Source organism: Pleurodeles waltl, chromosome 2_1, assembly GCF_031143425.1.
Source record: "Pleurodeles waltl isolate 20211129_DDA chromosome 2_1, aPleWal1.hap1.20221129, whole genome shotgun sequence".
In the NCBI taxonomy this organism is placed as follows: Eukaryota; Metazoa; Chordata; class Amphibia; order Caudata; family Salamandridae; genus Pleurodeles; species Pleurodeles waltl.
Window position 1 is genome coordinate 674,236,036 of NC_090438.1, and position 25,702 is coordinate 674,261,737.

Here is a 25,702-nt window from a genome sequence, read left to right on the forward strand (position 1 = left end):
GCCTCTTAGTCTAAACTTTTCAAACATGTGTGTACACGTTTTTTTTTTTTGTACTGGAACCAACGTCAGTAGTGAAGTGTGACCTTAAAACATTTATTTACAGCACGCACCCTAATAATGAAGGCTTTCAAATAATGAACCATAAATACAAGTTCGAACAGCATTATATTTAGGAAACACATTACCTCAACTGCAGAGAGTTCAACTCTCTGTAAACAGGCAGCCAAAGGGTTTGTGCTGCAGGGGGTTGGGCCTACTTGTCCCAAGGACAAAGTAAACATTAAAACTTGTTGCCCTTGACCCCAAACAAGATGTCCCGGGCGTCGGGCAACAGGAATTCCACATCCCTGCCCATAGTATTAGCTCAGTGTTAAGCTTTGTCTTAATTCATCAGCAGCACCAGCAGTAACACTTAGGTTAGAGTGATCTACAACATACAGGCTTGGTTCTCTCAATACAGTGAGTGGTCATCTGCCAGGAGGAGAGAGGCCAGGCCCTTCACAAACCTAGGGGGCTGACAGACTTGTGGCCAGTGTCTAAAGGACCCTGTAAACTGGCAAAAAACTTAGGTCATAAATTGCATTAATTAATCCAAACTAAACATAATGTTATGGATTAACAAATGTTGGGAGAAAACGACCAAAAGCAGCTTTTAAATCTTGCAAATTCTAGTAGAATTGCATATTGATGATATTCGTATTGAATTTTACATTTATGATTTGATTTTGATGATCTTACCGTTATTATTTTTCAAGAACGACAATCCTTCATTTTAGAACCAAAGTTTAATAAAGGCCCAGTTTATTGCTAAACAATGCATATACTTTGAATTACATAAGGAAATTAAGTGTCAGGCTAGTGTATGGTTATGACCACCGTTAAATCACAGAAATCTTGAATTCTGAGTGCCCCATTACTAAACATGATTTGACAAGAACCCTTATGAGAAGTAAGCTCCTCACATCTTCTAACGACTTTTGCTACTAAGCATTCTATCCAAATTGAGGCAACGCTTTGTGAAGAACTTAGAATGCTTCCACATGTGACTTTTGCCAAATTGGCCCATGTTTATAGTTTCAGGATTTCCTTCAGCAAATAATTTTTATCTAGTGCGGTTGTCCAATTATATCAAAATGCATTGATTTGTTTATTGGAAATTGTCGTTTCAAGACACTGTGCCTGATTTATATTTAATAATCTGGTAATCCTCTCTAAATAATGTATTCAGTTACACGATACCTCGAGTATTACCAGGACACTAAATCTTGAGTTACTTGTCAGAATCATGAGAAATTAGGTATTTGTGGCTCATGTTAACAAATTTGTGAGTTTTAGCAAATATTTCGTTTCAAACAACTAAACTATCAGTTTTAGCAAAGGTGTGCATTTTAACAGATGCATGAGTTTTATTTAGACTAATTGGCTCGTCATTTCTCTTAATCGGTGATGTGAGCTGGTTTACTGCATGTAATAAATTAATTGATCTAGGTAACAGATCCCTTTTGTCCTATAAAGGGAAGTCCTCAAAGAAAAAGTCAACATAGAATGTGGTCTAAATCTGGCCCTCGCCTATTGTTTGGGAGGTAACTGAAAATAATCTTACCTCACCAGGTATCATCGTCCGATTCACTATGGAAACAGTAAAGGCATGTAGGTATAGGCGTAATGGTCAACGCAAGCTATCTTCTGACATCTACAGATTATTTAGACCAATCCCACATGCGTGTGTAGCCTCTTTCCTGTTACAGTATTCCTTTCTACTGAGCAAGGCCGATTCACCTACCAGAGTTCTTCTCGACAATTGTATTATTGCATTCCTGCACAAAATAAAAAAACATATTGTGTGTCAATATGTCTGCTGCCCATACGAAGACCGATGTTCAATTGCACAATTTAGCAATATTGAACTACACACTGCAATCTGTCTACATGCTTCTTCCTGAGTTCTGAAGAATAAGCCGCTAGAGAGAAAATGTTTACATGCAGTTTTCTTTCCATTACTCGGGTGCATGGGACATTTATTTTCAACTTGTAAGGCAGTATGTTTCATGCTGTACGAAATATAAATTGTGTATGCAAATCTCACTCAGTCCCTGTTCTGAACCGAAGACTTCTCTTATATTAATATTCACCTTAGATAACATAGTCATTAAAGATTTACAATGCATGGGCTGTCAAGTCCTGCGTGAACTGCAACATCTATGTATACATAGTTTGAAATTAAGTTGGTGACTAGGTTAATGTGTGTTTACAATCTGTTTTATTCTCCCTTTCTTCTAGGCCACACAGGACGGTTATTAAAATCCTTATGTTTTTCCAGTTTTTCATTCCTACTTCTTAACATCATATTTCAAATCGCAGTTGTAAGTCTTGAGGCAAGAAAGAATATCGAGCCAAATTTTAACTGTGAGTATGACAATATTTTTGTTTCTTGCGTCTGTTGCCTGTAAATGTATTTATATTATTCATTTGAATGAACATTGTTACTGCTTTGTAGATCTTAATTCGGACCCACAAGTATGAGACAGAAAATTTGTTTAAACGGTATTTTCACTTGTGTATCATGGAAATTCATCACATATTACCAAGAGATCTATAGGGTGAAGTTTTATATGTGGCTCACTGCTTTATTTTCTTAAAACACACTCGCATATAATGCTGGTAAACACGCAAGCCTTATTCACAAAAGCACTCTTCGAGATGCCCCTAGACGGAGAAGGTTTAATCCTATTCTGGTTCTCTTGTAGTAACAAATAACTTTAACCATCGTTCCCCCTATGGAAACATCAATGCAACATTTGAAATGCTTGTTTAAAAGACAACTACAAGCAGCAGGAGACTGGTGACTCCACCAACATCCCAGGAGACCACGCTTACTGGTAGTGGCAGATTGGAAAAGGATCAGTGTCACAGACATCCACCAAATATCCAGTGCCAGTTGCCAAATCAGTACAAAATCCCTCTAGGTCATGAGGTTGGTGACTGAATTAGCGTAAAAAGTGCAAGCAGCTTGCAGGGCATCTTCCTGAATGCATCAAATACTAGCATGCAAGTATGTAATTAGGTAACCACTTTTTTGTGTAGTGCAAACCTAATAGAAAGGCAGAAAAGCCCTTTGCACTATAAAAAGCATAAATACAACAAAAGTGTGAATGGCGAGATAGCTGTTTTTTGTTATTTCATCATGATGTAGTGCTCTTTATTGGGATATGTCTTCTGCTCTTTCCTAAACTTTTATAAGTGATTGGGCAATCCTGATAACTGGTCCAGAACCTATACGGAGAGTACAATTTGCCTTATTTTTTTCTTTTTTGCAATTCATCATTCCAGTCTGATTGTGCCCTGGCTGCAGGTATGCCGAAATCCACAGGAGAATATTATTCAGATAGGTGGGAGTGCAGGTCATAAAGACTTTGTAGGTGATGCAGCTAGTTTCGAACATGGGACAGGCCAGCAAGAGGAAGAAGTGGAGTTAGCACAATCAGGGTAGTCATATTACGCTACTGAAAAACCGTTCCAGGCCTGAATATGCTTACGGAGTGAAGCTACTATTGCGAGGACCCCAGCAGAAGAAAACTGCACAGCTACATAAGATAATGCTATCTAGCTAATGTTCTCTACTTTTTCACTTTTCTGATCTGTCACTAACCACAGTGTACCTTAGAATTGCAGATATTTTTTTTGTGTTGTGTACTTAATTCTTCGACGAATTAGATTATTTTCTGATGTATTATGTGTTGTCTGTCTCTTCATAAACTTTAACTTGAGGTACATACAATCAGATGTATTTGACAGGGTGAGATATAGTGGTTGTATTTGTCCATTAAGTGTGACGGGATTACAAGGTTTAAATTAAATGGAGTATGTACCTGATTTAGATTGGGCTGTCAAATGGCCAGTTATCATTGCCCATCACGGGAAGTAAAATCTTGTTATTGACACCTGTGCCACTGGAGAAATCTCCCATGGCAAAGGGGTCAATGTTTTTTTTGTTTTAAAAAATAAAATCCTGCTTTGGGATTTGTTTTTGGAAATAAAAAAGTTAAAGCTTTGCCGTATGGCTCTGCCATTTGGATTAAGTTGCCCGTCAAAGTTTCAATGCATTTGCACGAACCTCAGTGATGGCGGTTCTTGCCAATCCAAGAGAAGTCCAATGGGCTGACAGCCATCTCTAAAGGCATCAGACAGATAACCTTCACCATGGCAGTGGTCCAGGTTCTCTGCCACGCATACAGTACACACTCCATCTGCTGAACACTAAATGAGGCCCTAAGTCTACCTAATGTGGAATATCTTTTTGATCAGATACTTTGAGTGAAAAGGTTGAGGCTACTGTTGGACCATGAAAAACGGCATCCTTTTCTGTGAAGCCTCGCTTAGCCACAGGCCCCAGGCTGTCCCTGCTCAAGATTTTCAACATCCAGAAAATACCTCAGCCCATGTTTACTAAGCCTTCGTGTCACCCCATGCATGGAGACACAGGGAATTGCAGAGGCTTATTTTGGATTTACAAAGCCACGCAAAGCTTGATTTGCATGTCCTTGCCTGGCTTTTTAAAGAAATGTAAGACAATGCAGATGCTTGCTCCGTATTCCATTACATTTTTTAGTGGAGGTGTTGTTTGGGTGGAGCACAGGCTTTCATTTGGGTTTCACACAATTCCAGATTAATTAAAGTTTTTAAAGCTGAAATTGTGTGAATCAGTACTCCCACCACAGAAAGTATCCCTTACTACACAAAAATAATCCTGCCCGTAATGCAGGTTCCCTTGCAGCATGGCACAAATGAGACTGTGTTTTTGCTAGATTACCAGAAGTGTACCACAAATGAGAGAGAGCTAGAGAGTGCCATACCTTTGTAACTACGGTGCTCCTCAGCTCTCTCCCATTTATGCAACATGGCACATCAGTTTGCCTTGCTGTACTGTGCTGCATGAATTCTTAGTAAATATCTCCCTATTTCTCTCCTCCTTCTACCACTGTACACAAACATGAATCATTCATCCTTTTACTGCTTTACCATGTTCCATTGCTCTCTAGGTAAGTTCCTGTGATATGAGTAGGCTCATGTATATGCAAACAGGCATTTCATCTGATACACTCTAAGTGACATGCCATGCCATGACCATTTGAAATTCAGGTATACCTTTATAGCTTCAATTAAATATACTCATCCTAAGTCTCTCACTATTATAACCTTATAGCCCGCCATAGCATGCTATGCCGGCCACTAAAGGCCCACCGCAGTCTGAACTTTAACAAGGGAGCGGTACATTAATGCCATTATAGCCCAGCTGCGTAGGGCTGTAATGCCATTTTAACATTCTTACTACAGGGCAAAATGTTCTAATAATTAAAACAAAGGCCTTACAGGAGCCTTGCAGAGGCTGAGGGGATTAAAATCCCCTCACTTTGTGAGGCCTTTGCTCATAGCTGTTGCTGTGTGACCAACATTGGAATGTTGGAGCTATCGGCTTGCGAGCGCGCCTGGTCCTTAGTAAGTAAACTTACAAGGGGACGCGTATAGGTAGAAGAACCTTTTGAATTGCATGGAGTATCCTGGTCATGCAGTGACCATTGAACAATGAACAACATCAATAATCATGAAACAATTTTAGTTAATTACCTTCAAAACCATCTACTCATGAATAACCACAACTCAGTAAAGAGTTAACAATTTTAATTTCCCTATTGCTTACAATTCTAAATCATCAGTTAGTTCAAACTTTATTCAATGTATTAATTCATTAATAAAACACCATCACTTAAGAAGACACATGTGAAAAGGTAATTCCATAAGCTACAACATTAGCTTTGATAGTGAAGTTCAGCAATTAAGTTTGTCAGTCAAATGTCACTGTCAACGTCACCCTTCAATAGCTTACCTAACCAAGATTAGCATTAGCATGTGGGTCTTCATGCGAAAACAATTTGGAGAAAACATTAATTTGGAAAAATCTACCTAAATGAGGATATCTATAATCAGCGCAGTTGGTACCTAGAAGAAAAGGCATAAAATCATCATTCACATTTTTATAGCTACCTATCCAGGAGGGATCAGCAACAGATCAGTCTTCGTCTTCAGTTCATCAATTAGTCAGCTATGAATTGGGCTCACAGTATGAACCCAATATCAGCACCTCAGACAGCGTCTCCTGGCGTCATCAATTTTCTTCCCGCAACTCTGATCTCTCGCCCCTTGTCATGACTTTTTATTAGGGTCTCCCAGTCCATCCCCCTAATTGCTAATTGGTCAGTCAGCAGATATGACTTTAACCTATAGTTTTTGTTTACCAAATCTACTAATTTTCATATGTTCCAAACCACAAGAAGCGGATTGGTTCTTCATGCGATGCCCCCATCATCCGGCTCATCAAGTATAAAAATTGTTGCATATGGCTCTTCAGTCAGTGCCTCTATTGTTCAAGTCCTGGGAAAGTTAATTTAGCCTGCTCTACACATAATTGTAGCAAATTGTCTTCTTCATCTCCTGTCCACCGGTACATTGCAGAAAATTCTAGCTAAGTAACTTCAATTTCGAATGGGTCAAGGTTGTATACAGCAGTTTCCAGTCCTTTGCAAGGTGTTCGGTTTTTCCATGTTTCGAGTGTGCAAGGCCCAGTGGAACTAGGCCTTTAGTCCAGCTAACTTAACGCTATAAATTAATAATGTAAAACATAGGTTATACATCTCATTATGACATATTATTACGTTTTTCTCATATATTTTCATTATTACGTACAATTTCAGTCGTTTTAGTACACAGAGGGCACATTTTTCAAACGTGCACATTATTTTTCTATGATTAATTTCTCTATACATTTTCTCATTAGTAATAACATATAAATCATTAATCATTTTTTTAATTAGCATATCTGCTTTAACAGGCTTCTACTGGCCATAAGAAGCGTGGAGCACTTCATTGTTTTCAATGGAGCGCCCAACATTCCAATGTTCTAATATATCATTAATAATAAAATAATACAAATTATTAATAAGCTGCACTGTCAAAAAATGTCCATTGGCTCAGTGACTTCTGTAATTTCTATGACATGTAGTGGGACAACCGTAACATTTAGAAACAATGAGCCATTTCAAAGCCATATATTCCTAGGAGCCAGTGAACATTATATAGCATTATTAAAATTCACATAAAAAGGTCAAATTCTTGATAAAAGCAGTATTGTGCTTGTTTGAAATGTAATACTTACCAAAAATACAACTTGTGTAACAAATCAGGAACACGTGTTGAACTGCCCAGTTAAATATTTTTATTCCATCAAACATTTTCTACTAAAATAAATGTGACTCCAGCTCTTAACTTTGTCAGGACCAGTAATTTATGAATCAGCTGATATTCTACCTTTGTATTTTTTAGTGGTGTCAGAACCTCTGAGAGAGGGCCATGGGGCAAGCAGGTTTACTAGACCCAACCTTGGGGATTGTGGTACTTTGCTCCTGCTGTCCTGGCACCCAACCGACAGTGGGTCCTGAGAAATTGGTCCAAGCTCTACCCCCTTCAGCACTTGACTCTCAGTGGTAGCTAGGGTCAATCGGTACAAAGCTGTTCGTGGGAGGTAGGTGTAAGTGGTACAGAAGCACAAGACTCCAAAGTAATCTCCATAAATGACTGTCCAGCCAAATATTGACTTTTGTAATAAAGTAGCATTTATTATATAAACACAAAAAGCATAAAAACCATGCCACTAAATAAGATCCACAATCTCTTAAGGTGGGTGCACTAGCGTTGACTAGGACTGTACCTCCAAGCCCCTCTTTCCCTTCTAGTGGGGTGGATTATTGATACTGGACCTTAGGAGTCAACTACAGCAGCTAAATGTCTTGGTGGTATTATTTCCACCCTGGTGTGCAGCGCTGTTGAAAAAACCAGTTCATATTCAGGCCCAGATGTGATTTAATGTCTTGTCCTTTTAAATTTGTGCTGTGGGTGCTGAATTCTTTGAGGTGCCCTCTCCTCTGCCCTGTCCTTTGTCAAAGGGACAGTCTGCCACATCAGGAGCATCTAGAGTTCAGATTCATTCAACACAGTGTAAGGGATTAACTAGGGTTCACATCGGGCTGTCATCCTTCACTGAAATATAACTTTCAAAGGTTCAAAGGCCTACGCCCTCCATTCCATAAAGATTCCCTGGTCCTTCAATGCCAACTTTATTATACCGACCATCTCACCTGACAATGGGCATAGGCCCCACTGACCAGTAACTCCTCCTTAAGTAAAAGAGATGTTTGGATTATACAGAGGAAGCATTTATCCTCTTCCCCCATTGTGTGTGTTTTCACCCCAGCTATCAGATACATCAGCAATCCCCTGTCTGCGGAATGACAGTCCTCACCTCCATCTAGCCTTCCCAGGCCCTAGGCTTCTAAAATGTAAACTACATGCCTCCATGTAATGTGCCATCCATAGGCACATTTATAAATGCAGCACCAGCATGCATCAAGTGCTGCATGGTGCTACATACATTGTATCATGTAGGCCAAGGGTGAGGTAAGTAAACATTTGCAGAACTTTACATGAGTGGGCCAGTAATCACCACTCCCCTGACACACGCAACAAGGCCTACTGATTACTATAAAACACAAAACAGGTATGCTGCCACCACAGTGTTTATCCCATTTAACTCCTGGCATGGGCTACAATCCTCTACAACAACGAGTGTAGTGCTTGGGGCGCACCTTCTGGTCTAACAAGACTGCAGTACGATGAGACAGCCCTAGGCCATGGTGCACACAAGATGCATGTTTGCCTAAGACCAAAAATCAGTACAAGAAGTTCAGATTTCCATGCAGATGAAGCACTCAGGGCATTGATGCCCATGCACGAGACTTTTATGCCTAAAAAAGTCAATGTTTAAAAATATGTTTAGTTATATTATTGAAATCCTCATATTTAATCCAGGTACTGCTGGGAGAAAAAGGTGAGGTATGGTAAGAACTCAACATAATCATTTCTTTTTATTAAGGCAGTGCCTGTTGAAATCTCACTGAATTCACATAACCTGGTCTAACATAAACTGTGTAATGTCTGTTCGCAATACTGGAAACCACACATTTTTCAGGAATATAAGATGAAAATTTGAATGCAACAAAAAAGATACTCAAAATAAAATTTGAGAGTTTTGTAGATACTTAAGCCCATTAGATTTCAATTACTCAAACATAACTGTGCATTCATTATTTACAGACAGAAGTGTATATCTTTTGTTTTTCACTCTAGATGCTTTTCTTCAAATGCAGGGTATAGTCTGAAGGGGTGTTATATCTTGGTGTTATTTCAAACAAAACGGTTCTATATTTGCGACAGCTCCATGCTTGAAGGTTGCATGGCTCCCATGCACTTTGCTCAAGGAAACCTTTTGTATTTTTCAATGCGGCACTTCATACCTTACTTCTGCCTTTTCTAAGCTTTATACACAGCTGTTACTATAAAACCATTTAACAGTGCCCAATGTATGTAGTATCAGGCGATCCTGTGAAACACTGAATAAGACATTGTTGATACAAACCCATGCATTGATAGAATGCTCTTTCAGTGATTCAAAATAGCTAAAGCATTTAATGCTTCTTTTAAATGTGCCTACCTTCAACATGTGCACTCTCTAGAGCTGCTTAACTCAAAACCAGGAAAGATGATTTATCAAATTATGCTGCCAAGTGAACATATTCAAGCATTACTCTTGTAGGATTAGGCCTACATTTTTGGTAAATGTTTGACTTATTTGGAATGTACAACGGTTTCCAGGAGTACTTCTGGGAATCCGCATTTGTCACGAGTAGAAATGTCAAGCTGAAGCATATTTGCATATTCTACCTTATTTCATCCACTGCGGCACGCCCTGTCCCATCCACAGTTCTGGAGGACCTCTTTCCCCACCAATTTTTTAATGTAACCTCTTGTTTCACCTTGTCAAACAGATTTACTCTTGCCATTAATGCAAATAAATATCTGGGCAGTGAAAGCTCTATGCCTTTTCACTGCCACTTACAGCTACATTTTTCATGGCAGTGGAGAGCAGTGAAAACTCGCCATGTGTCTGCACAATCTAAATATGGTCAGCAGACACATGGAGAATCCTGCGACAGCCCTTACTCTGTGGGGCCTTCGGATGTGTGTGTAGTCGGCAGAGACAGAGTAGTCTCCACCTTTTATACACCGAAGGTCTGCCCAACTCTAAATGAGGTGGGTGGACCTTCAGGTTGGTGGAAAGAGAACTCAATCTCTGTTGCAACAGAGGACCCTTTCCACCAACAAATAAATCAACCCGAGGTCTTAAAACGCCAGATCTCATAAACTGCATCTAAAGAGGGCACTAGCTTCAGGCAGAGACACAACCCTGCAATAACCTGCCCACACCAGCATTCCAAATGCAAGCTGCAGCCGCCTCTCACCCTGGATGTCCCACCCCACGACACTCATAAACCTGCCTGCTGATATTTACCAACTGCATAAAGCAAGTGGTAAATGTCATCAGATTTGTCCCTAGAATTATGAAAAATCAGTAGAAGAGGAGCTAGTAATTCCGGGTTCACATGGGTATTCATTTTGGAGAAAAAGCTGAAGAGAATTCGTACCCAGTTAACCTTTTATCCCACTCATCACCTTAATTTAGGAGCTGTTAGGAGCTGTTCGAAGAGCGAGAGTCAGGGGTAAATGGCTGTCCTTTGGCCGGTGAGTCTCTGCTTTTTTAACAAGGGTCGACTTAAAATAGCAATTTTCGAATGGAAAATGCAAACTGTAGGAAGAATGCAAAAGTTATAGTATTTCTTATATTTTGCTGAAGTAACCAAAATCAATTGCAGAGACGGTACAGTGCACACGATTTCAAAGGCTTTTAGATGCCTAGCTGTTTTTCAGTTCTTCGGAGAAAGAGAAGCAATCTTGCACAGCAGTTCTTTTTAAACATAAAATCAAGTTTGTTTCCACAATGAATATCTAAGGAAACAAAAACAACCGTCGGAACTAGGCAGGTCACGTGGCCAAACGTGCACATTTTTATCTCCCGTTCTTCAATCATGGACTACAGCGTAGTAGGGGTAAATCACAGATGAAGAATAGAGATTTTGAAAGGCATGAAATACAGAGTAACCGTGGCTGCCGTCGCTGGACAGCATCTACAGTACACGCTGCACTAGTTAAGCCATCACAGTGATGGTTTAAGAGCACCGCCTAAATCAGACGAATATAAACCCTATCATGGGCTCTGTAAGAAGGGTGCCAGCGCATTTTTGTTTCTTTCTTTGTATCTCCACAAACAGAGCAACTGCTCATGTTGATGTCTTCTTTAGCTTTCAGCTTTTCCAATCAGTGTTAATGTTAGCCCACTTATAGTGAGATGCTTGCACTTCCATTTGAAAGACGTCCTGTGCCCTCTCACCCACTGAACTGTTTCACCTATGACCGCCTTTATGAACAGAGGCAGAAAGTCAGGAATTACATTTTATTTTGCATTTCAAAGGTCTGCAACAGTATGTTGTATTGTGTGGCTTGTAGTTGTGCCTTTATCATTTTCTTTATGGGCTCAAAAGCCCGGTATGCAAAGTACTGTTGGCTAAAATGGCAGAAATGTGTGGGGCATGACACAGAACCACTTGTGTTTTTTTAATTTTACAAAGTTGTCTAATCCACTCCAGAAACTGCTTGTTTCACGTGTAAAAAAAAAACTGAACTAGGCTCACATATTTTGTGAGGATCCACTCATTCTTTCATATTGTGCATTAAAACCACTATTGGCAATTCAAATCATATTGGGCCTCATTACAACCTTGGCGGTACAATTTGCCGTTGCCGTATTATGACCGCTGCGGTAGCGCCATGGTCGTACCACCGGGACCTGCAGTTTTCCGCCATCGTTTTCCCGGCGGTTATAATCCACCAGCGCTGCCCTGGGGATTATCACTCCCCTTCCCGCCAGCCTGGGAGTCTCGGGGCCCCTGGGGGCCACTGCACTGCCCATACACTTGGCATGGGCAGTGCAGGGCCCCCCAGACACAGCCCCACCCTGCTTTTCACTATCTGCACAGTAGACAGTGAAAAGCACGACGGGTGCAGCTGCCGGCTCCAATGTTACGGCCGACATCCGCACTGGGCTGGCGGGCAGAAACTCTGGTCCAACCTTGGCGGAGTAATGAGGGCCTTTGTCTTTTGTGTACTGGAAAGTTTTAAACCAAGCTTCACAAGTCAATAAAAGTGCACACAAGACAATAAAGGTGCACAATAAAAGTGGATCGGCGGCAGTAGCAGAAGGAACATCACACAACTCTCCCAAACACTGGACAAGTGTAACCCAGGTAGCTAACGCACTGAAGAGGGAGAGAGAGGAGTTTCAGTACTGTAGTAAGCTCAAAGTAGACATAAACATATAAGAATTGCAAACTCCTGGAAGACACAGCAAAACCAGGAATTATCATATATTCACACTCATGTAGAATGATGAACACTCACATACCTTAAGTGAAATGCTTCATCTGTGGATTCCACATCTATCTCTAGGAAGCATCGAGAATACTACAGTTCACTTGCTGTACAGCCTCCTAGTTATAGTTTCCTTAGTTTGGGTAAGGTTATGTCTCTTATATCTGCACTTATGCTCTGCCTTTGTCAGGCCTATTAAGATTTTGTTTGGATGAGCTAAGCATTTTTTTCCTGGTGGTTGGCTACCACAAAATGGAAAACAAGAGGTTCAAACAATGGACCAGTCTTCTCTTTTCTACCGACATGTATCAGTGCTCGAAGATGACCCCTGCAGTTTCAGGCACCTTCCTCAAGACTGTGGGTATCACTTCAAATATTGTGAAACAGTCCATGGTTCATATGGCATGTTATTTAAGTGCATTAAGTATGTCCTTTGAGCATGGGGCAGCAGCAGTGGAAATGCCTCTTCAAAGAATATATACATCTTGGGCAGAAACAGTGCAAGCTTCCCTCCTTTAGGTGACAGGCATAGCTAGGGAAACGGCCGCACAAGCTTCCCCATTACAAAGCAGGTTCAAATCAGAGAATGCTGTGCTTCCCCACAGAACAAGTACAGCTTGTCAGTAGCTTACCAAGCTTCCCTCTCTCAGCATATAGCAACACATTTTATCTTCCAATCCATGCAGAACAGAGCCAAGAAGGCTGACAAGTACAAGCTTTTATCACTCACAGACCTTGGGCAGTTAAGGTAAGAGTGACAAGTGGGTTACAGACACATCTCTGGAGCAAGTGCTTAAGTCCCCGAAAGGAAGGTGAAGGTGGATGAATGAGGGAATTAGTGAGTTCTGACACCATTCTTGCTTAGGTTGTACTTCAAGTCAGCATCCTGAAAGCTGTGCTGCTGTCACCTGGGTACCTGCCGCTTATGTTGATTCTTTCGTTTTCCACAGACAAGTGTCCGTCATTTAACAGGTAATTTTGTTTTTTGGATTAGCCCAGCCACAGCCTAAGTAATTATGCTCTAGAAGACAGACACAGAGGTGCAAAGCTCTCGAAAAGTTTTTAAATGTATAAGAGATAAATGCTGTTCAATCTCAGCCTCCATGCTGTACCTGTTCAAAATGTTATCTCGCCACTGCAGAATAAAATAATACAGACAATTCCGCACCTGTGCACAGAGAGTAGGAATGAATAAATTAAATTGCAAACGATGCAAGCAAATGTTTCGGCTGCAATCAACACAGATTAAAAGAGCGGTGGATGCTTGCGGAAGGTCAGTGCATCTACTGATTGCTGACATATTCTTCGCTGTTAGGTTATTTCTGGAAGCAAAAAACGCAGGTTAAAACAATAGTAAAAGCGATTAAAAAGTAAGGTAAGGGTACAGGTAAGTTATATGTTTTAGGAGTTATGGGAACGGAAATTGTTACAAATAAAATAAACATAATGATTTGGTTTTAGAAAAGATAATTGTGTTGAGGGATGTAGAGGGGCTCACCATGTTCATTAAAATATAGTAGAAAACGGGAAAGGTACAATTCATTATAGTAAATGAGATGGACAAAATAGGAAGGAAAGGGCAAAGGTGAAAGGGCAGAGAGGGTAAGGGACCCGCCATAAAGGCACAGGAAAGCACTGAAGACATTAAGGGGGTTATTCTAATTTTGGAGGAGTGTTAATCCGTCCCAAAAGTGACGGTAAAGTGACGGATATACCACCAGCCGTATTACGAGTTCCATAGGATATAATGGACTCGTAATACGGCTGGTGGTAAATCCGTCACTTTTCCGTCACTTTTGGGACGGATTAACACCTCCTCCAAAGTTAGAATAACCCCCTAAATGTTTTCCAAAAACAGGTGCAAGTTTCCCTTTTGAGCATAGGCAAATCAGTGCTTAATCTGAGTTGGTGGTTGCTGAAGGTGACCACTGGCACTTATTTTTGGGAGACATTTTCCAAAAGCAAGAGGAGGAAAACATGCAAAGAATGAGGAAGGAAAAGACTGAAAACTGTCACAAAAGGAGAAAGCAGGAACCTGAACAAGTGACGTAAGTGGGCGGAGAAGTGGCGTCAACACCATGCAGCACTGGTGTTCGGAGCATCGATATTTAATAGCGCCGGCTGCGGGCTTGTGAGCAGAGGTTCGGGTACCTGCACTTAATCCTTCACAAATTAATCACTGGTGCATAGGTGCAAAATGTGGTCATGACAGCAGCACCTAACACTGAGCTGGGATTTTCTATTTAGAAGTAACCTATCTGTTTTAAAACATCTGCTGGAGAGTTCCTTGTGTGTCAGGCAATAATGAAAATGTCAACATAACTTGTGATTAATGTTCCTGCTGAAGGGAAGGAGTTTTGCTGGTGGCAATTTGGACCTATCATAAAGTAGCTCAGAGGATTAGTATGCCTGCTGCAAAGAATGGTCTTGATTCACAAACGCAAACATAGACGTTTGATCTAAACTTAGACCAAACGTCTAAGTTTACTGTTGTGAATCGGGCCCACGGTGTATCATGCAGATGACAGAACAGTATTTTATATGGATAGCTAGTAGGTTACTGCTTTTGCCACAGAGATCCTTTTGTTACTTGCAGTTCACAAGTTACAATTCCTAATAGAGAAAAGTAACCTATACAATGTCATCAAAGAGCTGCATGCAAACTGCAATGTATAGGTTAAAAATGTATTTTTCCACAGTCTTTCATGATCTTCATGTTGCAAAGAAGCGTTTGTTTGGATGGAAATACATTATTATTATTAGAAAAGCAAGTGTTTGTGCTTCTCCTCACCACACACTCTTAGAATATACTGCCTACTAGTATGGATGACATGTGGCTCCAATACCTTTTAATCCTCATTGTCATATATAATATTTATTATAGACATATGTACATATGTATAATTCTATGGCCTTGTATAATGTGCGTATCATGTAAAGTACTCTGACACCCTACAATGGTATGAGTAGCGCTATAAAACAAAGGAAATGGATATGAAAGAGGGGCAATGGAGGGATCAGGGGCAATGTTGAAGGGTGGTAGTGAGGCAATCCGTGGAGAAGGAAGCCACCAAAAAAGATTGTTGCACTAAGAGCCTCATTTACAGGCCCTTGGCACCACCGTTGCTACATTTCTTTTGGACGCAGCAGTGGCATTAGCTGTGCACTGCACTGCTCCATATTTACAAACTGACGCATTGGGCCCAATGTGTCAGTTTGTAGAGCCCTGGGTCACATTATACATGCACCAGGTATAATGTATACAAGGTAGGCGTTCCCACGGGAAAAGCCACACAGAACTCAAGCAGTGAAATTTACAACATTTCATTGCATCACTCTGCGACTTCACCGCATCAGAATGTTACTGCCTGTTCATTGCAGGCGTAGAATTGATGCAGGGCTTTTTCCTTTGGGAGACTCCTCACATTGCTGAAGTTGCTTCAGTTTAACAACGCCACTCCAGCAATGCGTGAGTTTAGCACCAACAGATGCGTCTGAATTTCTGATGCATTTGTGAAAGCATGCACCATGGAGCCCTGTAGTGTAAATACAGTGCATCATGGTGTCATTAAGAAATGTGTGGGAAGCACAAGAAACCTGACACATCAATGGCAATGTGTCAGATTCTTGTAAATGAGACCCCAGAGTGCCACCAGCATTGAAGCTGGTCCTGATGATAGAGCCAAAGGAATGTACGTTCACCCACTTAAAGTGTGAAGAACAGTGAGCACAATGCGGTCATAAACTGTCTAAGTTTGTGTATTTGCATCTCTGTGTGCCAGGCATGAATTTACTCTAATCACCAGGTTGCGTTATCAAACAAAACAATTGTCTGCATTTCGTTATGTTGTAATAAACTTGGCAGGAAGTGCGACATCCACATAATTGTAGGCTTCATGTAAACTTCATGTTTGCCTGTGAAGTGCAGGCTCCAGTAATGCCTGGATGGGAGCCACAAAGGCATCTCCCCCTCGGCCCAGGCAGTGATTTCCAGCCACTAGGTAAATGTGTACACTCTGTAGTCACTTAGAAGTTTAAGTGATGTTTGTCAGAACGAGTCCTGCTAGATTTTAACTTGGATGGCCTCGACATGGTTATTAATCCCATTCAAAGTATCCAAGTGGATCCTGTTTAACCCCCTGGGTGCCTGGTGCGAGCTGGCTAGCACTCCCCCTGTGGGCCTCCATCCCACACACCCCAGTCAGGAATGGAAGGGGAATCGCTTCCCCATCCACCCTCAACCCCCTATCATCACAGTAACGTCTGATGACGTCAGCGCGCAAATCGTGCGCTCACCTCATCAGAGGTCACCTTGGATCGCGCATCCCGGAAGATAAATGCAAAAGCATTTCGCTGCCGACCGGGAGGTGGGGTGGGAGAGACATGAAAGGAAAGGCCTTTCATGCCTCTCGACGAATTTCTGCTGCCTGATCGCGATGCGATCGGGCAGCAGAAATGCCCACTAGACACCAGGGATTTTTTTTTTGTATATTTCAGTAAGGGGAGTGGCCCCTTGGGCAGGGGCCGATCCCCATGGAACCAAATCAATTTTAAGCCATTTCTGACCCCCTGGGTGGGGAACAACCCCTTAGGCAAGGGTCGCTCCCGGGGTGGGGGGCAGATTATTTTTTGTCCATTTCTGCCCCCCCTGGGGGTTTATAGGCCTAATATAATTAGGCCCGATCTGCTCCCAAGAGGGGCAGAAATCACTAGACACCAGGGAATTTTTTTTTAATCCATACTTACGCATAAGGGGAGCGGCGCCTTGGGCAAGGGCCACTCCCGGGAAGGGGGTGGCAAAATATTTTTCGGCCTTTTCTGCCCCCCCTAATATAATTAGGCCGATCTGCCCCCGGGGGGTGCAGAAATCACTAGACACCAGGGATTGGTGTGTGTGTATGTGTGTGTTTTGTTTGGGGGGGGGGAGCCCCTTGGGCAAGGGTCGCTCCCCATGGGGGCAAATTGTATTTAGGCCATTTCTGATCGGCCTATTTTTGGAAGGCCCATCTACCCCCAAGGGGGCAGAAAGCTCACCAGAGACCAAGGAAGATTTGTTTTTCAAAATAAGAGTGTGGGGGTATGGCCAAAGTTGTTCTGCCCATCAGTGGGCAGATTGGGCAATTACCCCCGATCCACACCCGGGGAGGGGGTGGCAGAAAGTCTATTAGATGCCAGGGAATTAAAAAGAAAAAAAATATAGTGTGGTGGTGGCTACCAACCAGCATGGGCCTGGTTATGACCCCACCCCAACTGAAGGGGGTAACAGTCTTTCAGCTCTCCCCGCACACTAAAACATTTTATCCCACGGCAACCAAGAGGACATTTGATTATTTTGGGCCATGAGAACTTGGTAACTCTCAAAATCGTCCCACTTAAAATGGTGAGGGCTGCACTTTTTTGACTTAGGGACGCTGCCATGTAGAAAAATCCACAAGACCTAGACTCATCTGAAAACGAAATATCTGGTTGATTCCAGGGTGGTGTGCTTCACATGCACCCGCACCATTTTCTTACCCCCAATGCCCTGCAAACCTCCAACTTTGCTGGAAATCACACATTTTTCCCATATTTTTGTGATGGAACTTTCCAGAATCTGCAGGAATCCACAACATTCCTACCACCCAATATTATCTCATCTACACCGATAAAAATTCTGCTGCACTTGTCAGCCTAAAAATGTTTTTTTTTCAAACTGCCCTTTTGGACCCGCTTTGGTTCCCCCTCAATTTTGACATGTTTTTGCCTCTCCCCTGTCCCAGGCACTTGGCCCACCTACACAAGTGAGGTATCATTTTTACTGGGAGACTGAGGGGAATGTTGGGTGATAGGAACTTTGTCCCGGTGCAGTGATCCCACACAGAAATGTTTGATTTTTTAGCTAAATTGGAGGTTTGCTGAGGATTCTCTGTAAGAAAACATTGGGGGTTCCACGCAAGTCACACCTCCCTGGACTCCCTCTGGTGTCTAGTTTTCAGAAATGTCTGGGTTTGGTAGGTTTCCCTAGATGGCTGCTGAACACAGGACCACAAAAAAGGTGCCCCCCGCAAAAGCAGGTAGTTTTGTATTTGATAATTTTGATGTGTCCAGATACTGTTTTGGGGCATTTCCTGTCAGGAGCACTAGGCCTAACCACACAAGCGAGGTACCATTTTTATCAGGAGACTTGAGTGAACACTGGGTAGAAGGAAATTTGTAGCTCCTCTCAGATTCCAGAACTTTCTGTCACCGAAATGTGAGGAAAAAGTGGTTTTTGGGCCAAATTTTGAGGTTTGCAAAGGATTCTGGGTATCAGAACCTGGTGAGAGCCCCACAAGTCATTCCATCCTGGATTCCCCTAGGTGTCTAGTTTTCAAAAATGTGCAGGTTTCCTAGGTTTCCCCAGGTGCCGGCATAGAGCCAAAGGCCAAAATCCACAACTAGGCACTTTGCAAAAAACAGCTCTGTTTTCTTTGGGAAAAGGTGATGTGTCCACGTTGTGTTTTGGGACATTTCCTGTCGCGGGCCTTAGGCCTACCCACACAAGTGAGGTACCATTTATATCGGGACACTTGGGGGAACGCTGGGTGGGAGGACATTTGTGGCTCCTATCAGATTCCACAACTTTCTGTCACCGAAATGTGAGGGAAAATGTGTTTTTTTTGGCCAAATTTTGAGGTTTGCAAAGGATTCTGGGTAACCGAACCTGGTGAGAGCCCCCCAGGTCACCCCATTTTGGATTCCCCTAGGTGTCTAGCTTTCAAAAATGCACCAGTTTGGTGTTTCCCTAGGTGTCGGCTGAGCTAGAGGCCAAAATCTACAGCTAGCACTCTGCAAAAAACATGTCAGATTTCAATGTAAAAATTTGATGTTTCCAAATTGCATTTCCTGTCGCGAGCATTAGGTCTACCTACGCAAGTGAGGCACCATTTTTATGGGGAGACTTGGGGGAACACGGAATAGCAAAACAAGTGTTATTGCCCCTTGTCTTTCTCTACTTTTTTTCCTTCCAAAGGTAAGACAGTGTGTAAAAAAGACAGTGCCTTCCAAAATCAGAACCTCTTTACTAATGTTCCAGATAGTATGATGTTGATGTTATCCACCCCCAAGAGTTAACAATATAAAGGGGTTGTTTAAATCCAGGGGGACTGAATTATGAGGATTATGAGTTGAACCCATAGAAATGGTTAATGACTGTGGGAAATCTGTAAATCTATGTCTGAGTCCTTGGTAATTCCTCATTTTGACTAGTAGTTTGTTCCCAGACATCAGCTGAAATCTCCAAATGAAACTTGACAGCTCCATGGTGCTCCAGCACATGTCATGTGGCTACTAACTACTGTTAATGGCTCCAGTGAAATTAAAAGGATCCTTGTATTGAGGTCCACAGAGTTCACATCCTTTGTGTGACTTATGGTGCTTGTGCGTGAAATCCATTTCATATTAGTCACAGAAATATATGTTAGTTCTGAGCAACAACTGAAGGTGGTTTATATAGAACTATGTGGCTCAACAATACTTTGGGTGCAAACCTTAGGGTTCATGTACTGCCTAACACATTAGTCGTTGCCTTCGAAAATAAAATACCAATAATCACTTAAATACTAATTTTTTAAAAGTGAAAACACCACACGCCACTAAATGATAAGCCATAGGAGCACCCCGAAAAGACGTGATGGTGGTGTGGCTTTCACAGGCATGACGTCATGGAGAGAAGGCATTCCAAGTTTACTTTTTGTCTGGATAACTTGATAATTAATGGTTTACCACTGTTCTCTGCACTTCTGTGAGCAATGCCACTGTGCTTTGGTAATGACTGCACATCAAGACCACATGATCTGAAGTGTTAAATGATGCCTTTCAAAGCATTTTGACCATGTTCTTTGGCTTTATTAAGAATCGTTTTAAGAGCACGGCTGTAAGTCTGAGAGGGCTGGACCCATGTCCATTGTCAGGTTATTTGTACAAGATCATTTTAAGCACTCTTGAGTTTCTATAAAACCAACAGAGTAAATGACTGTAGGAAGCTGGATCTGTATATACTATCGCAAAGTGAGAGATAGTGTGCACAGAGTCCAGGGATTCCCCTTAGAGGTTGATAGTGGCAATAATAGATAATACTAATGCTCTATTTATGGTACTGTGGTTGAGCAGTAGGCTTATCAGAGGGTAGTGTTAAGCATTTGTTGTACACACACAGGCAATAAATGGGAACACACACTCAAAGACTTAACTTCAGGCCAATAGGTTTTATATAGAAAAATATTATTTTCTTAATTTATTTTAGAACCACAAGATTCAGGTATCAAGTAAGTACATAAATTGTAAGGTACTTGGCATAGGTAAATATAGAACTTAGAATGAAAACAGTAATGTACACAGTTTAGCATAAAATGTCAGTAAGCTATTTTAAAAGTGGACACTGCAAATTTCAACAGTTCCTGGGGGAGGTAAGTAAAGGTTAGTTTGTCAGGTAAGTAAAGCACTTACAAGTTCAGTCTCTGTGGCATAGGTAGCCCACCATTGGGATTTCAAGTTAACCTCAAACACCCAGCACCAGCAACACAGGGCTGGTCTGGTGCAGAGGTCAAACAGGGGCCCAAATAGCATATGCACCTATGGAGACTAGGGGTGCTCCGGTTCCAGTCTGTTAGCAGGTAAGTACCTGTGTCCTTCGGGAGCAGAACGGGGGGGGGGGTTTGTAGAGCACTGAGGGGGTCCCAAACAACCATACAAAATACACCCTCAGCGGCATAGGGGTGGCTGGGTGCAGTGTGCAAACACAGCATCGGGTTTTGTGTTGAAATCAATGGAGAGACCTGGGGGTCAGTCTGGCGATGCAGGCAGGGCACAGGGGAGCTTCTCGGGCCAGCCACTGACTGGGCAAGAAGGAGGGTCATCTGCTATTCACTCCTGCACCAGTAGTTGGTTCCTTTCGGGCCTGGGGGCTGCGATTGCGGTGCTTCTTCCAGGTGTCGGGTTCTTTGTTACCCGGCAGTTGCGGTCAGGGGGATCCTCTGGATTCTCTCTGCAGGCGTCGCTGTGGGGGTGCAAGGAGGTCTTCTCAGAGTGGAAACACCATGGGAGTTGCCTGAGGGTCCTCGCTGCAGTGTTGGTTTCTCTGGCCATGGTCTGGGGGCATCGGGTGCAGAGTGGTGGGGACTCACAATGCAGGATTGAGGTGGGAGTCGTTTAAAGATGGTTTATTCTTTGTTGCTTTGGACAGATCCGCTGTCATGGGAGTTTCTTGGTCCTTTGGATTTGCAGGATAGTCCTCTGAGTCGGCAAAGGTCGCTGGGCCTGCTGGATGCATCGCTGTTGCAGGTTCTTTGAATCTGGAGACAGACCGGTAGGCCTGGGGCTAAAGCAGTTGTCGTCTCCTTGTTCTTTGTGGGGTTTTCAGGTCAGCAGTCCTTCCTGTTAGGTCATCAGGAATCTGATTTCCTGGGTTCCACGTCACCCCTAAATATTGAATTTATGGCTGTGTTTAGGGGTAGAGGGTATTAGTCAATGGCTACTGTCCCTGAGGGTGGCTACACCCTCCTTGTGCCTCCTTCCTCTGGGGAAGGGGGCACATCCCTAGTCCTATTGGGCTAAATCCTCCAAAGCAAGATGGATGATTTTCTAAGGAAGGGGGCACTTAAGCTCTGGACATCTATGGGGCTGTCCTGGCTGGAGGGTGATTCCTCCTTGTTTTTCTCATAAACCCTCCTTTTGGACTTGCCGCCAAAAGTGGTGGCTGTGTCCGTGTGGGTGCACCTCCACTAGCTGGAGTGCCCTGGGGTATTGTAACACCAGGCTTGAGCCTTTGAGGTTTACCACCAGGTGTTACAGTTCCTGCAGGGGGAGGTGTGAGGCACATCTACCCAGGACAGGCTTTGTTCCTGGTCACTGAGTGCACAAAGGCACTCACCCCATGTGGCCAGAAACTAGTCTGGAAGTGGCAGGCTGTGAGAGACCGGTTAGCCTAGCACTAGCAGTTGGGCTGGCATGCAGGGGGCATATCTAAGATGCCCTCTGAGTGCATTCTTCACTAAATCTCACACTGCCATCAGTGTGGATTTATTGTGCTGAGAAGTTTGATACCAAACTTCCCAGTATTCAGTGTAGCCATTATGGTACTGTGGAGTTTGTGTTTGACAAACTCCCAGACCATGTACATTTATGGCTACCCTGCACTTACAATGTCTAAGAATTGGCTCAGACACTGTAGGGGGATAGTACCCATGAAGCTATGCCCTCACCTGTGGTATAGTGTACCCTGCCTTAGGGCTGTAAGGCCTACTAGAGGGGTGACTTACCTATGCCACAGGCAGTGGTTTGTGGGCATGGCACTCGGAGGAGAGTGCCATGTCGACTTAGTCTTTTTCTCCCCGCCAGCATACACAAGCTGTGAGGCAGTGTGCATGTGCTGAGTGAGGGTTCCCCAGGGTGGCATAATACATGCTGCAGCCCTTAGAGACCTTCCCTGGCCACAGGGCCCATGGTACCAGGGGTACCATTTACAAGGGGCTTATCTGTGTGCCAGGGCTGTGCCAATTGTGGAGACAAAGGTACAGTTTTAGGGAAATAACACTGGTGCGGGCGTGGTTAGCAGGGTCCCAGCACACTTTCAATTAAAGATGGCATCAACAAAAGGCAAAAACGTAGGGGGTAACCATGCCAACAGTGACATTTTCCTACAATGATTACCTTGAACATTTTGTTAGGAAATGGCCAGTACGGACCTAAATTGGACGTCGCTGCTTTTGCCTGTGATTGTCTTGCTGTCTCGGCAATAGCATTGAAAAAACAAGCATTTGCAATCTAATGGATCTCACATTTGCTTGAGCTAGAGCTATCAGCATTGTAAACTCCTAACTGGATTTTTCTTGCCACATAAACTGAAAAGTAAAACAGTTTCACATAACGAGCCGATGGCTGCCATGAGCGCGAAGCAGACACACAAAAGGAAATAAACGTTTGCTCGCAGTCAAACGTATCGGCAAAAGTGCAATTAGCCATGTAACCGGCAAAAGTGCAAGTTTCCATGTAGCAGGGTCGATGTCATGCAAAGTGCTTGATTACTGCCAAGAGAAATTGTGCTGCCTGTGAAATAAAAATAAAAATTAGTCCAGAAAGCATGCTGAAAAACATGACGCTTCGTATGTTTCAGTAGTTGACCGGGGAGCTTGAGGAGGGCTAAACACCGGAAAAGGCATGATGTTGCATTCCTTTCACTAATGAAATCAAGCAAATTTTTAAAGATAAGCCCACAAACCAACCAAACTGATGGGTGTTGTTCAAAATCCCATACAGAGAGATTACATTAAGGACAGAGTGCGCTTTGCGCACTTGACCTTAATGAAACAAACCCTTGGAGGCCAGATTATCAAGGCTGTGTGCCGGAGTCACAAAAAGTGAGGCAAACCAGTGCAAAAACTTTTCATGGGATTTACTTTCAAACTTTGTGCTGGAAAGTAGCCCTGATGTAACACAAAGCACTACTTCACACTACTTTTCATCAAGGGGTGTCTCATGGTTGGTCCCATGGTGTTACATGGAAATGCCCATGGTTTCAATGCATACCCGATCTACTAAAAAGGTAGTCATGACTTTGCACCGGAAATGTACGACTCCTCGATACAGACGTAATGTTTGAGATAATCTTCGCTAACTTTGTATATGTGCAGTAAAATACAGCACAAACACAAAGTTATAAAAGTTCAAACTGTGTCTAAGCATATTATGTTGCACCGGAAGCACTATGGTGCAAGAGTGTTACGTGGCTCTTGGCTGCCCAAAGTGTGCCAGTGCAGGGTGGAGAAGAGACACGGTGGCATAACTTAGTCCTACAATGCAGCTCTGCATCTTTGGTTGCTGTGCTGCACTGCATTACTTCTTAATAAATTTACTTCTCGGTGCTGTAGTTAAGTAACTTATTACATCAATCTGCTCATTTTCAGAGTCTTCAACCTGTATGACATTTCCAAAGTCTTTATCAAGGAATTGTCCTTAATAACAAGGCAGCCTGAAATGTTCCTGGGTACTGCTGAGAGGCGCTTATTTTTCTTATGATAAGCAATTTAGTACGTTCCTCCTTTTAAGCAGCTTTTGCTACGGAACTTTACTGCCTGCTAAAAGAAACTGGATTCCACAGACAAAGCGCAAACATATCTTTGCCATGTACAACATTCCATCCAGTAAAAGAGGTTTTCTCACGATCAATACAAAGCTGTTACCTGGTGACATGTAAAGCACCATGACGAGAAAAAAACAGCCAGTATTCCTACATTATTGTCTTAAATTTTCCTCTGCAGTGGAATCAAGATTTGTAATGTTTTTAAAGATTTTTATTTAGGAAGGAAGATGTGTGTGCAAGCAAGTAACCAGGTATGTAGATGGTTTGATAATAGATACGTCCAGAGCAGGTCATTATCTCAGCAGTGTACTTCATGGTGAGCTGTTGGAGAAACATTTACTCAGTAACCTTAATTTCCACACCTAATGTGAACCACGTTTAGGCATCCCCTCCAGTGTGTGTTGTTAGTCAGCCAAACGATGCCATTCACCTACTCAGCTGTCAAACAACTGTAACTTTCAAGTAACAGTTCAACCGTCAACGGTGTGAGATGTTTCAGGTTCATACATGTGTTATTTTCACTAATTTAAATTAACTACATGTGCAGGACTTCATTTGGGTTCTGCTGCAAGCTGTATCCTATTCTTATGTTTTAGAGAATGGCACTTTACCGCAGCCTGATGCATCAACTAATGTGTTAAAACACAAGTGTGAGGAAGTGCGTGTCATGATGTAACTGTGTATAATGACTGAAGCACTGGGGCCCATATTTATAGGAAAATGATGGAGCGCGGCGCTGTGCCAAAATTAGCAGCGCTGCACTTGGTAATTTTCACAATGCAGGGATGCGCCGAATTTAGTTGCCCCCTGCGCTGGCGCTAAATTTAGCTGCCAGCTCCAACACAGTCATCCTTGCACTACTGTGCAAGGATGTCTGTGTTGAGGGGTGTGATTGTTTATGTGCGGAAAGGTGTCCCTTCCTGCACATAAACAATCACTAATGGCGATTTGGCACTTCTGTGTGTGCTGCAGAATGCAACACGCACAGAAGTGCCAAAGCGTCATTTTGAAATGATTGTTTATGTGCAGGAAGGGACAACTTCCTTCACATAAACAATTATTTCTGGCATTTTGCTTTTTCTATGCGTGCTGCAGAAAGCAGCACGCATAGAAAAAGCAAAAAAAGAGGAAGAATGAAAGTATTCCTCCTCGTTGTGCCTTGTTAATGCCACC

General features: G+C 42.6%; 1 protein-coding gene across 3 annotated transcripts in view; it reads left to right on the top strand.

The window, feature by feature from the left end:
* The window catches only part of PIEZO2 (piezo type mechanosensitive ion channel component 2), a 1,085,167-nt gene that overhangs the window by 343,814 nt on the left and 715,651 nt on the right, over positions 1-25,702 (top strand). For all 3 annotated transcript variants that reach the window (XM_069216450.1, XM_069216468.1, XM_069216460.1), the window contains exon 3: positions 2,281-2,406. In XM_069216450.1, the coding sequence (XP_069072551.1) occupies positions 2,281-2,406 (126 nt within the window). The remainder of the gene's footprint in view (positions 1-2,280; positions 2,407-25,702) is intronic.